Raw genomic sequence first — 13,957 nt, 5'->3', positions numbered from 1 at the left:
TGCTAATTTTTGCAGTATATTTACAGAGTAAAAATCATTTCCGTTCTATTTCTCGGCTGCTGCTATTCTTGATTTCAACGACGTCAAGATGAAAAGGAGATATTTGTATCATTGGCATTTTCCATTCAAATAATTTAACACAGAGTTATGGTCCCTGAATAGGTCAAATAGTTCAAATTTGCTTGACATTTGCTATTATTGACTATAACTTTATTATCAATAAATTAATTGTCTATTTGGACATACAAATGTAACAACACTTGGGGCAACATCACCAGGAAGTTCAAACTGAACCTCGCATTAACCTTTAAATGACCTAAAGGTCAAATTATTGAATTGTGCTTCGTAATGGACGGAGCAATTTTGTTGAATAATTCATAACTTTGACATAGAAATGACCTTGATATTTAAAGTCAATTTATTGAATTTGAATAAAATTACCTTAACTTGGTTATTAATTAATAGACGGATTTGATTTAGGCTTGTACAAAAAACAATTCAAGGAAAAAGTCATTAAGTTAACATCAACATATAGAAATAAAGCGGGATATTTTTGGTGCTGTCTGTTCGAATTTCTCGACAACGACTGACTGGGTTTCAAATGACAAACTTAACAGGAACATTCAGTACCAAAATGAGATGCGCATATCATTTGTATGCTAAGGTGGGACCCACTCAATAATATACTGACTAGTTATGCAGTAGGTTCACAGAAAAACTTGGATTTTTGATATTGACCTTATCATGACTTTGACCTTCAATGTGCCAAATTTGCCATAATTTTGTTATTGATAAACATATTTGATTTATACTAGGACAAAACATACAAAACATTGCAAAATTGTTGAGTATAACTTGTACATAACCTATCGTGCACTTTTTATTGTTAGAAATCAGTATCCGGCGAGGTACAAAATCATCGAATTTGCTATGTTTATTTTCGTTAAGCCTTTGATGTAATAAATAATGACTAGCAATTTTTTATCTGTTTAGTACGTTGATATTATATCATTTATCTGCATCCATTGACGTCAAGTGAAGTTGGTCTAGATCTAGAGTGAACAACTAGAAAATGTCGGTGACTTACTATCTTGCAGAAAGTTTTAGACTTTGCAACGCTCTACTTGCAATATCTATAATAAAAAGAAACTTTAAGTCCAGCTTATAATAATTCATCACAGGAAGTCAATAACTACAAATGTTATTACAATACTTACAGATAACCTTTAAAATCAATTTATAAAAAATAAATAATATCTCACAATCGCGTTTCGTTGCGTATTTAATATATACTGCACAACTTTTTCCAATTAATCGTTATAACGACAGTTATTGCTTCTATACGAAATCACGTTTGTTTGTTTATAAACATGTTGCTATTTTCGTATATTATAGATAAAAGTAAATAAGAAATTAATAGAAATACAGTCTCATATATCGAACAAGCACGCATACAGAAGGGCGCGCACACGCGCACACGCGCACAAACACGCACTCGCGCACACATACACGCACATACCATGAAGTCAGTTTAGTGTAGAATGGATAGTTGAATTAGTTATGATCGCTCGAGTAGCGTCCTCAATATGCACATAAATTTTGACATCTGTATTTTCACAAATTAAACAAATAAGATGAAATCATCAATGGAAATGAGTTCAACTATAGGGTATTTAACGTGTGACATGGCCTTGAGGAAACATGGTGGCCTTGTTGGACACTCAACGTCATATGTTATCTTTATGACAAAACAAATAAAATAATCTCACAAATTGCAGTCATCTATCATTATCACTTCTAAATGTTAAAATATAAACAATTTTGTCGTGTTGGAGGAAGGGGTGGGATGAGGGGTTGGGTGGAAGCGGGGATCAAGGCATAACCTCGTTTACAGCTTCATTTTTGCAAATCTTCTGCATGAATTGTTACCAATTCCTTTCATATAGGATATGAAAAATATGTCATGTCATAAATAAGCAGATATATTACTAGTATTTCTTCTATTTCTTCTCTGTCGGGTGTTTAAAACTTAAATTTGTGTTACAAATTCTGACACAGAGTCGAACATTCGTCAGTAAAATAACAAAATATAGATATTATAAGTTTGCTAACAGGCTGAACTGCTCTGTAAAAGTGCCTTACTCCCGTGATCCGGTAGGTAAACTCCAACACCACAATAACTGATAGTACAAATGACTATATTATATGTGTATATGTTCATTTACTTTATATACAAAACGTACATGCAAAATTTCTTTACAGTCTTCGATCTACTTTATCGTCCAATGAGAAGTCAAAATTTGAAAGAAAAAAAATATATATGCATATATTTCTTATAAACAATATCCGGCATTTCAAAAAAGAAAAAAAAAATGACAAGTTATTCATTTTAAAACCGCGTCTGACAAACCATGCTCGCATATACCAAGAGTAGGACAACGACTTAGCCAGTTAAAAGCTCATTAACACTGAAGCCTTTGAGTTCATTAACAAATCCATATTGTACCCCATCTAGCATCTTCATTTTTTCCTAGTCATAAGAAATCCATATCAAATTCATATTGTACTTTAACAATAATTTATAAAGACATGATCGTCTTTGTCAATTTATAAGTTCATTGATGATGTTATCGACTGTTTCGTATTTTTTCTTTAAAAAAAACTGTGTAGTATTTTCTTTAATTTGTTTTGTTTGTTATTCGGTGGTGTAAAATAAACATGCCAATCATTATTAATTTTAGTACAATACTAATTCTATTGTCTCCTACAACAGCAAAACATATAGTGGACTCGGCTAGCACATCGTCCAATATCAATTTTACAGCTGTGTACATGCCCTTAAGAATTAACTATTGTACTCAAACATGTACAATGACCTCATTTTATTGAAAGGTTTTATTTGAACAGGTGGTACGTATGCGCAATATATAGATTTAATATATCTGATAAATCGACATCATTATATCAACTACAAGGTAGAATCTAAATTAAAACATGATAAATATTTAAACGTTAAATTAGGGCAGATTATTATAACGTAAAACTTTTAAATGATAAAAATGCAAATTTTCTGATGTTGACCCCCCCCCCAGTTTATTGCTCATTCGAGTTGAGAGCCCTAACTTGGAGGCGGGGGTAACAAATTAATATAGAAGGGAATATATTTGGACGAGTACATAGACGGAGAAACCATATTAGACAGGTCACCAGGCGAGTGTAGCTGTGCACGAATCCAATTACATTGTATATTTCCATTTTGTATTTGTTTATGTTGAATAACTATATCCAAATAATATAAAAGAAATGCGACTTTAAATTGTTAAGATTACTTGCAAGAGGCTGCGCTCCTAGAACTTATTCGAATAGTTTTTCGAATATCGTTATGTCGTAACACAGGGAAGGTCAAACGAACTTAACTGTCCAATAAAGAATGATATAATATTATTCTTTATTGGACAGTTAATTTCGTTTGACATTTTCCGTGTTTTATCAATGAAAAAAAATCCGTTAAAGATATTCGAAAAAGTATAAAGATATAATCTCTAATTTGCCATACATAGTTAAACCCAGCAAACACCCCACGTTGACACAACGTTGGAACAACGTTGAAAATTCGTCGCAATGTCAGCGACCTTAATACAACGTCAAACCGACGTTGAAACCGACGTCTAACAGACGTTTCATTTTGACGTTGACTCGACATAAGAATATAACAAGTGTGTATGGGAATCTGTGTCCCTTATTAAGGATCAAGTTAAGCTTGTCATTTCTTTAAAAAAATGCAAGTTATTTTAATGACGCAAGATATTCATAGTATATCCACTTACAGTGGATAGAATTTCAAACGTTATATATCCACTGCGTGGAAAGTCAAAATATATTTACAAAAAAGACTGTGTAGCAATTATCAATAATTTCAAATATCAATATAGAGCATAATATATCTTTAATGATATAAGGACAATATCTGCAAGGGGCGCAGGAATTTGGTTGTTGGAAGAATTTTTTTTTATGAACAAGAATGTCCTTTATGTTATTGTCTCTTCTAAATGCCGTAATTTAAGGATTTGGGAATATTTCTTGAATTCTGTCTGATGTGTGTATTCAGGAAGGTGTTTGCGTACTATTTGTCCTGTATTCGGGAACGCTCGGGAAAATGCCAGTAGCAAGGGGGTTCTCACTTTCTTCATTATCTTCATCATATTGTAGCAAGATATGAATCTACTTACAAGCAACATAGGGAAAACATCAAAAATTAGTTACGGAAACGAGGCTATGAAGACCGACATATTGAAACGGATTTTTTTAAAAAAAAAGTAGATATTAAAAACGGAGTGACTTATTCTAATATAATGAACAAAAAGAAGAAACTGAAAGAGTCTCCTTGGTACTGACTGTCCTAAATCTACATGATTTCGGCAACGCCATCTAAATATGTCGATATTTATAAGTATACTGTACGTGGCACAGGTCCTTTTTTCGAAAAGTTCGAAGCACATGCTCGCTTTTAGGAATATAAACATAAATTACTAGTCGTATCTTATTTGCATTCTCTCTCGCATGTGTCATATTCCACGTCTCTGATTTAACTTGCAATTTTGACAAAATTTGTTTCATGCCTTGTATTTTTAAGTCGATTAAAGAGTATAAAGGGTGTCTATCCATCCTAATATAAAGAACAGAATTAGATCTCTGATTTCTTTAAGACCCGGTCCTATATTCAACTTCCTCTTACTCATCATCGTAATACCTTTGTTATAAAAAAAGCCCGTGGTTCTAACAATCGTCTTCTAGAACAAATGCACCCACTGCCATGCAGCTATGTTTTGATATCAATGCCAAGGTCAAACATACTTCCACCCTTTTATATCCCGAAACAACCAATTTTTAATCACAACCTAAATTCAAACACATTCTTAATTCTGTGGCGCTGATGTCATGTCTGACTAAAGTACATAAAGTCACTTGTTGTATTAACTTCAACACTTGCAGGAATGTCATACTTGATTAATTGTCAGATGTTATTAGAAAAACAATAAGAAATCGTTAGTTTTTAGTGACACAACATAAATTGCCCAACTTTAACTATATCAAATATATCAATCCCAAGGGCAAACATACTTCCACCCTTTTATACTGTTGTTGATATCTGGCTGTTGTTGATATCTTGCTACTGTTGATATACCCCTGGAATGCGATTTTTTTTACAAATTTGTTTCGTGCATTTACATTGTGTGTAATTAAGTCACGTTAATTTTTGATAGTAAGTTATTAACTTTTTCTTTATTTCAATAGCCTAAGACCGACAACTCTTCAAATGCAAAAGAAAAATGCAAAGTCGATTTACTTCCCTTTAATCAAAAATTGTTGAATTCTATAACTGCCATGGTTCTTAAGCACTACAGTTCTAATGTGATCTTGTTTCAAGATGATACCTGCAATACTTCTTAAGTGAGACCCTGACAAGAATAAGTGTGACCCATTACTGCATGAGCATTTTGTGAAATGGCTGTTTTCATTGAAAAGCCTCCTGTTACAAGTTCAAATTGGTATGAAACTATATAAGATGCTTCAATATTAATCAACTTTGGCACTAATGATTAGTTGACTGGACCATAGCCCTTTGTAATTGCATGCTCAATCTTAAATTTCCTGTTACCATAGCAACGAGGGGACATCTCAAAATTGCCAAAAAATCACTATTTTGAGGTGATCTATTCCATCACAATGGACTGAGAGAGAGTCAAAGGCTGCTGCCCCACCCCCCCCCCACCTTCAAACTCCTGAGCAGAAGAGGTCAGATCCTCCCTCTGGCACCCTCGTGATGTATCTTATTGATATGCCCATTTAGGGGCAGCGCCGAAAAAGGGATCACTTTTAAAACAACATTTCTCAAACCAAAACAAGTGTTTGGGGTCTAAATCTAAATCATTTTCTTACCATTTGAGGCCTCAAAAAAGGAAGGGGTGAAAAGGCAAAAAAAAAAGATATTTCAATCTTTGAAATTCTACTACTTTTTGAGAAATGTCCCATACAAACACGACTGCATTTGTGAAAAAATAGCTATGCCATCGCAATTATACAATAAATAGTAGGAACAGATGAAGATTTTTGTTAGTTTCTATACAATTGAATTTTACCGTCTAGTGAATTTGGTGATCAATGTCATATTTGTCAAATGAAAGACAAGGGCATATGTGTCTTATGTTCAGATACAAAGGCCATAGTGTAGTAATTGATTAAAACAAAAAGGAATTCTTACTCGACAAAAATTTAAGTATTTACTGTATTCCATTGCTGTATTCTGGGATATACGATAACATTATCGTATGTCCCAGCTGTATTAAACTTTGAAATACAGTTACAGTTATTTTTTTCTAAAATACTATCTTCTCAATTAAGCATTACCTATTTCTGAAAACATTAATGTTATATACATGGTGTAAATCGATAATGTACTTATAATTTTCTCAAATCATTTCATAAATATCCCTGCAAAACAAACATTTTTCTTGCTTGAGGTCATGACCTTTAACATTTTCTGCACGGGACAACTTTGGAAGCCCTTCATACAAGGCAAGTTTGGTTTAAATTGGAGAAGATTTTTAAGTTCACTTTATAATCTATATAACACACACATGCACTCATTCACACACACATGCCACCGCATCACAGATGCTAATCAAGTTTGAATAATGCCAGAGAGGACAATTACAACAAAATCATGTAACAGTTTTACTTGGGCATAGTATTTTTCGACAATGGGATTTATTCAACAACAAAAAAAAATCAAGTTGATACTGAGTTTTATACTAGACAAACAAAACCAGACAGACAAACTGATATCAATATATAGTGCTTACAACTTGTAATGACTGGAAAATAATTCAAGTCACTCAGCTCACTCAGTCATGATCATTTGTACTTGTACAGCATCACAGCTTAATAATATATGTCATTTGTTGCGTTTCGGACCGGAATATCCGTCCCGAGGTGTCCCGCCCATTGACATTGGGCGTTAGTGAGGCTTGCCGAGTTACCGGGTAAAACACACGGAAATGCCAGTCTGCTATGCAAGAAATGAAATTTGTGTCATGTACTATTTTATATATAGATCATCAAATGGCTACCCATTACAGTAGTCCAACTAATTGTACTGCGCGACGAGATATTGTGCTATTTTCGTGTCTGGGCAATATCTCGTAAAAGCGAGATTCTGCCCCAGAACGAAATATCTCAGAATCAAGCTTTGGCACGTCAATATATTTTGACTAGCCATTACAGTACAGGCAGTTTGTAACTGACAAAGTCACCATGTATGCCAACACCACTAAGTTTACAAAATATAATTTCTGCTGTTGAGTGGAATGTATTTCTAAGTAGATAATCAGGCTCGCATGTGCCTCTTCATCATTATATTTGAGGAGTCAAAAAACTCATTTTGGGTAAATGGGTATCTCCCTCCTTGCGAGAAAAAAAAACAAGCAAGTATGAGATCAAGTTGGATTCTCTTTATTTCATGAAATTCTTCAATATAGCACAAAGCCAGATGGTATATAGGCTCTAAATTAACATGATACAACAAGTTATCTCAAACAACAATATTCTTTCTCTATAGATATCAAACACCGTGTGGAAAGCTAAGCACATATTTGAAAACAATGCTAGTCTAATACATGCAATAGAGTTTATGTATTATATACATTCTATACAGCAATTTAATAAAAACCTCTAAGATGACTTACAATAAACATTATCTTGTCATTGGTCAACTATCGTATCAAACTTTTTGATTATATTTTTGACTGACAGTAACATGTTAAAACAAATCACTATAGTGCATTGTTAGATGTTATAGTGGTACGCAAAAATAAAAATCACTAATAGTGACCTAAAAGATGTCGAAGAAATGCATTGTTTTAAAACTTTACTACATAACACATCATCTACTAGAATATAAGTGCTTCACAAATATATGCATTCCTATACTACTGTGTTTATCAACATATCACTATTACGACTCGAATATCAACATAAAAACACGATGTTATATTCAAAAAGTTGTTGTTCAATTAAAACATATGAGCCGCGTCACGACGAAACCAACATAGTTCGTTTGCATCCGCGCAGTATGATCAGGATCCATGCTATTCGCTTACCAACTCTATTACAAGTAGAGAAACTGATAGCGACCAGCATGGATCCTGATCAGACTGTGCGGATACGCAGGCTGGTCTGGATCCATGCTGGTCGCAAACGCACTATGTTGGTTTTGTTGTGACGTGGCTCAATTATTTTTGTAACAGTACAATAAATAAAACAGAATGCACTATGACATTTGATGTCTCTACAATATCTTTTGGTGAAGTGTTATGTAAACTGATTATCTCTTTCATTCATGTTGTTGTTGTTGTTCAATTCTCCTATAATTCTAATCTCTAATTTAACTGTTTCATATAAATGTACAAGAAATATAAAAACATTTTATAAATATTGCACACAATGTTAAATGAAAAGGCTGACGTAATTTGCTGAAGTTAATATTTAAACGAGAAAAGATGGCTTCTAACATAACACATAAATTACCCATATGACAAATCAAGTTATCATTTTAAAGTGACTCCTGTATTAATTAAATGGTTCAAGTTTTTAAATATTTTAATGTACTCGGTTAAGAATGCAGCTCATTGATTTTCCAAAAAATTTCTATTTCTTGCAATACTTTAAATAAACATAAGCTAGCAAACAGTGTTTAATCATCAAGCCATCATAAACACACAAGATAAGATTTCTACTTACTTAAATGGTTGAATCATATCTAACTTACTCTTATAAAATTCTGCTAATTAGCTAGTCATTAGGTAGTCAAGTAAAACAGTCAATAAACCATAATGGAATGTTTACTTAACAAGCATATACAAAACTGATTAATACTGTTACCTCCCTTTATTTATTTCCTATCCTTATAAATCTTGACGACAAAAAAAAATCATTCTGCAGTAAAAGCCTTAAGTAAAGTTTACACGATTAACAAAGGTGTACCTAACTCACAAAAGGAATGTGGCGTGGTAAGCATTTAGCCAAAAAAAAAATCAGTTAAAACAAGCTGAAATCTTTCCCTAAACTAGCAACAAATGTGCAATCTGTGCAACATAAATTTGTTCGAAGACATTAGCTTTGGCAAGATACTGGTAATGCTAATGGCTTGTTATGTACAGAAATTTAAAATGAAACCTCAATTCTGGCTTCTATCTAAAATTACTGTCAAATATGCATCATCCTACAAAAATTATAAAAATTATTAGCTATGTTTGAGGTATTTTGACTATTCAAATGTAGACTGCCCAAGAAAATATAAATTCAACACTGGGGGTCTTAGTAAAATGCTATGTGTAATCCATCAATTTTGTGACAAGCTATTCTACACAAGATAATTGAAAAAAGATTGTATCTTTACTTGAAATATAACATCTAAAAGGGGAGGGGAATGTTATAGTAACAGCCTTGAAGAGAAGAAAATAACGCACACATTACTATTATGATAATCAACAGCCCACTAACAAGAGTATTGAACAGATGACTTGTGGTAAAAAAATGATACATACACACCAGCTATGCTATTATGTCATCAATTTGTGTGTTAACATATGATTTTAAATTAAGTATGTTTCTTTAATACACATCTTACATATGCATACTGATTCCCTTTTTGTTTTAAAGTAAATTATAATAATCAAGCAAACTGATTTTCCTTAATCTTTTACATTTTGATTTTTTTTTAAGTTGATGATTAAATTACAATTTTACAAAAATAAATAAATTATTTTCTAATTTCATACAAATATAATATAGCACTTCTTTTCCATTTCATTTTGATTTTAACCTTCATTATTTGTGCTATTAATGAAATATTAATATCAAATTGAAAAAGTAACAACTGAGAAAATACGAAATACAATACCGAGCAAGGTTAACTTTTATAATATACAAGTGACATAATGGCAGAGATGGAGCGTTAAAATGTTTGTGCAGAAAAAAAAACACATATCAGATCTATCACAGAACAGTTAACAAAAGAGATTATAGCTTAATAGCTCTGCCTCCACTTCTATACAGTATATACACACAAATACTCCATAATAATGACTGCAAACAACTTGTTACCTCACTTAATGTAGAATCGTGAAATATTTCAAACATCTTTTAGGCAGACTTTAAGTAACATTTTATTTATGCTTTCTTGTAGACATCAAAATGCCTGTTACCTACTTTTTCATGGATAGCAAGTTTTATAGTCTCCCACTTTATAAAGACAGCTAGTAAATTTTTTACCCACTTTTAGGGAGAAAGCATATTACTTGTTAGTAGACAGCAAATGTGTAACCCTACTGTCATAAGACAGCAGGTAGAAAGCATTTAAGTTTTATCTGACCTTGATGACTAGACTTGTACCAGTTACCTTACTTGCAAGCAGAATAATCTTTTATTCTTTCCCAGCAAGCGAAAAGCATGCAAGATAAAAATGGCACAAGAACAAGTCAAGTTGGGACATGTACCATAAAGTTTTCAGGCAGTTTTAAACTTTGTTCCCTATTTAGCAAGCTTTTTGCTTTTCACTAACAGATATCTGATTATAACTCATTCTTACAAAATAGAGCAGATCTCAAGTTCCTTGCAGTCAACAATAAACATAAACAATCAATAATTTACCCTACATTATCTGTAAGACAATTCAAAACAAAATTTAGAGCCTACGTGTACATGCGTGTACACATAACATACATGTATATGACTCTTCTAATCTGATCTATTCAAAACTGAACACTTATTGTCTAATATAGACAACTACTGCTATCTTATGCAAATATAATAAACAAAATAATAAGAAATTTAATGTCAACAAAAAAAGGTGGTCCATCAAACTGTAAATGGTTATATAAGCATGATGCAGCTATAGAAATATGAGCACTAATGTCCAAAACAAAATCATTAATTTGCAAATGTGAAGTAATGAGAACTTATTAAAACAGTGAAACAGATTTTATTTTTATTTTCAGAATAACTTTGATAAAAGATATATGTTCTACACTTGCATTATTTCATTTCTGTTTCATTTTCATATTTCTTTCCTACAGTTATTTCTTGCAATACGATCTTTGAATATCAACAGTGTTTCAAATAACTAAAGAAAAAAGTTTTTTGGTTGTTTTTTTTAAAAATTGCTTTACTTATTTGCCTACTGAGAGGCATAACATAAATAAAATTGGCAAAATAGAAGTCTCTAAGTAATGATTTTGAAATGCAACAAAAATGAAGAAAAGTGAATGATTAAAGAAGACTAAGTTAAATAGGGTTTGTTCAGTGTACAATGAAGTTTTAAGATAATACTGGATAAGTTATTTGAGGTAAAGAATGTCAGCTTATCTGAATATTTCACAATACTGCCTACATACATTCCCATAATTACATCTATATGTGAACTCAACATCTTTCCAACATTACTTATTTAATTACAAAATCTGTCAGACCTATACCAACTATTGTTCTTTTGTTGTTGTTTTTTTTTCTTTATAAAGAGCTTATTTTTGAATCCTTAAAGAAAAAGAACAAAGCTTTTTATTAAATGTATTTTCGAGAAAATAAACTTCCTAAAACTGAAATTCTGTATTCCCAGTAATTCAAACACTAGATTGATGATTTTGTGAAATTTCCACTTCAAAACCTTAAGCCTAATTTATTTCTGCTCTACATAAAACAATTCAGGTTATTAAGAAAAATATATGTGGTAAACATAGGACTTTTAAATTGTCAATGTAACAAAACATCTCTTGTTATTGTCTGATATAAGCTTTAACTTTTAAGGACTTTTCAAACCTAACATATTAAAAAAATTATTTTGAAATATTAAAATGACAATTTCATAGAAATTTAGGTGGTTTCTTGTGGAAATTCGACATGCTATTCTGGTACTTAATTCTAAAATCAAAGTAAAAAGTGAAATATTATACATTATGGAAGGTTAACCCTACATTTTATATACATGTAAAACATTTACAGCACACATATTCTCAAAGAAAAATAAAGAAAATTGCTTTGTTCATTAAACCTGTTCTAAATAAACGCAAATTATAATCATATAAAATACTACAACTTGTATCACAGATGAAGGATTAACACTCATGACCTTCAGAGGTCAAGGTCAAAAAATCAAGGTCATTGACCTTATGTCACAGATATCTCTCTCATTTATACATTTAAACAAACAAAACTGAAAGCTCACTGGAAAATATGGCAAAAATAATCATTTACACAAACTTTAATGCTCAGTATAATTGTTACAGTAAAATCTTCTCAATTTGAAGCATCTAATAAATTGCCAAAGAAAAAATATATGCACCATTTCGATGTAACAAAATACTAAGTCTCAACACCAAATGACTCTTATAATGCCCATCAAATCCTCAAGATCTGCCTAACTTTAGGCACTACAGTCTACGCAAACCACCTAACTGTAGCAAAGCTACTTAGCCAATCTGTTAAAATGATAGTTTCTTTGATAATTCACACAATCCTTACCAAGATAATACAATACAGTATCAGGTATTTCCTTGTTTCAATATTTAAATAAACTTGATAACAAAATTACAATTAGGATGACTCTTTAGTGACCAAAAATTTAATGTTATGTCTAATGATTTGAATATCTATCAAAACATATCACAAAAACTTTGATAATGTACTAGATAGAAGCGGAATTTTATAATTTACACACCTATCTTAACCAGTAATGATAAAATTTTAATGACCTGTCACAAATATCCTAATATATTGACTGATATATTTGACAAATGAGACAAGTTATTTATCCAAATTACATTAAAATTATCGTATCATTTTCAACTATCAAATATAGATCTTACAAAACTGTTCATTATCATGTATAATTAACTACTGGCACTTTAATACATCTATAACGTCTTGGTAAGGCTGTCCAGTATGGTGGAAATAAAATAGGTTGTCAGTTGGTAAAAGTTTGTGGCACAAAGAATACCCAATGTGATGCTATGTCATCACCATAGAAACCAAACTCCATGGTAACTGCCTGTTGCCAAGAGGTGTGAAGATGCGTTGTGAACGGAGACTTTCATTAATATATTTGTGTCCTAAAACACGGAGAATTTGTTCACGTCATATGCTGCATGACCGCCCGTAAAGAGTACAACAACTCTCCCTGTAATCTCGCCTCAAGTAACATTAAATTCACATGTACCTGAAAACATAGAAATATCAAATATAACAACTAATGTCAATATTACATACAACTTTATTATTACTTACAACAGCTGCTGAAAATGAGTCAGTTGAAATGGAATGCCCATAAACAAGATTTTTTTTTTCATGCATATCATTTATGTCCATATTAACTTGGTTGAATAATTTAAATCAATATTAACTTGGTTATAAGAAATATATTTGGAATTCATATTAAACAATTGAATATTTCTAAAACAATAAATAAATTAAATTAGAGGAAGGAATGGAACAGAAATATTGTCCACATAATCTTGACGGCAGCATTACCTTTTCTGAATGTTTGAATTCCCTCATGACACTATCATAGTCTTTCTTTGTAAGTCTTTCTGGGTAGCATGTCACTGTTTTAATATAAGCTTTCAAGTTACGCTCCAACATCTGATTAACCTCCGCGTAGTTGTAGTCGTCATGGCGTATACCATACATACAATGAATATAATTCCAAACTGCCCGTCTGAACATAGTTGTATCAACATTCATTTTATCACCGAGTCTGTAATAGAAATATTTTAGCTCTATTAATCAATGATGTATGTTCTCCACAACAAAATTTTTTTTAGAATTATTATGTTAAACTGATATATCAATCATGAATAAATTCAAACTAATTGAAAAAAAGATAGCCAAGATTATCTAAATGTTA

General features: G+C 31.6%; 1 protein-coding gene across 5 annotated transcripts in view; it reads right to left on the bottom strand.

Moving 5' to 3' along the window:
* Positions 1–7,496: 7,496 nt before the first annotated feature.
* The window catches only part of LOC132740485 (sestrin-3-like), a 52,945-nt gene continuing 46,484 nt past the window's right edge, over positions 7,497–13,957 (bottom strand). For all 5 annotated transcript variants that reach the window (XM_060728427.1, XM_060728413.1, XM_060728398.1 and 2 more), the window contains 2 exons: positions 13,582–13,807; positions 7,497–13,270 (listed from right to left, as the gene is read on the bottom strand). In XM_060728427.1, coding sequence (XP_060584410.1) covers positions 13,184–13,270; positions 13,582–13,807 — 313 coding nt within the window. In that variant the 3' untranslated portion in view covers positions 7,497–13,183. The remainder of the gene's footprint in view (positions 13,271–13,581; positions 13,808–13,957) is intronic.

The sequence above is a fragment of the Ruditapes philippinarum genome, unplaced genomic scaffold (assembly GCF_026571515.1).
Source record: "Ruditapes philippinarum isolate M1 unplaced genomic scaffold, ASM2657151v2 ctg1740_1_1_1_1, whole genome shotgun sequence".
In the NCBI taxonomy this organism is placed as follows: domain Eukaryota; kingdom Metazoa; phylum Mollusca; class Bivalvia; order Venerida; family Veneridae; genus Ruditapes; species Ruditapes philippinarum.
Note: the sequence above shows the minus strand (reverse complement) of the source record. Positions and strands in the feature narration are given on the sequence as shown.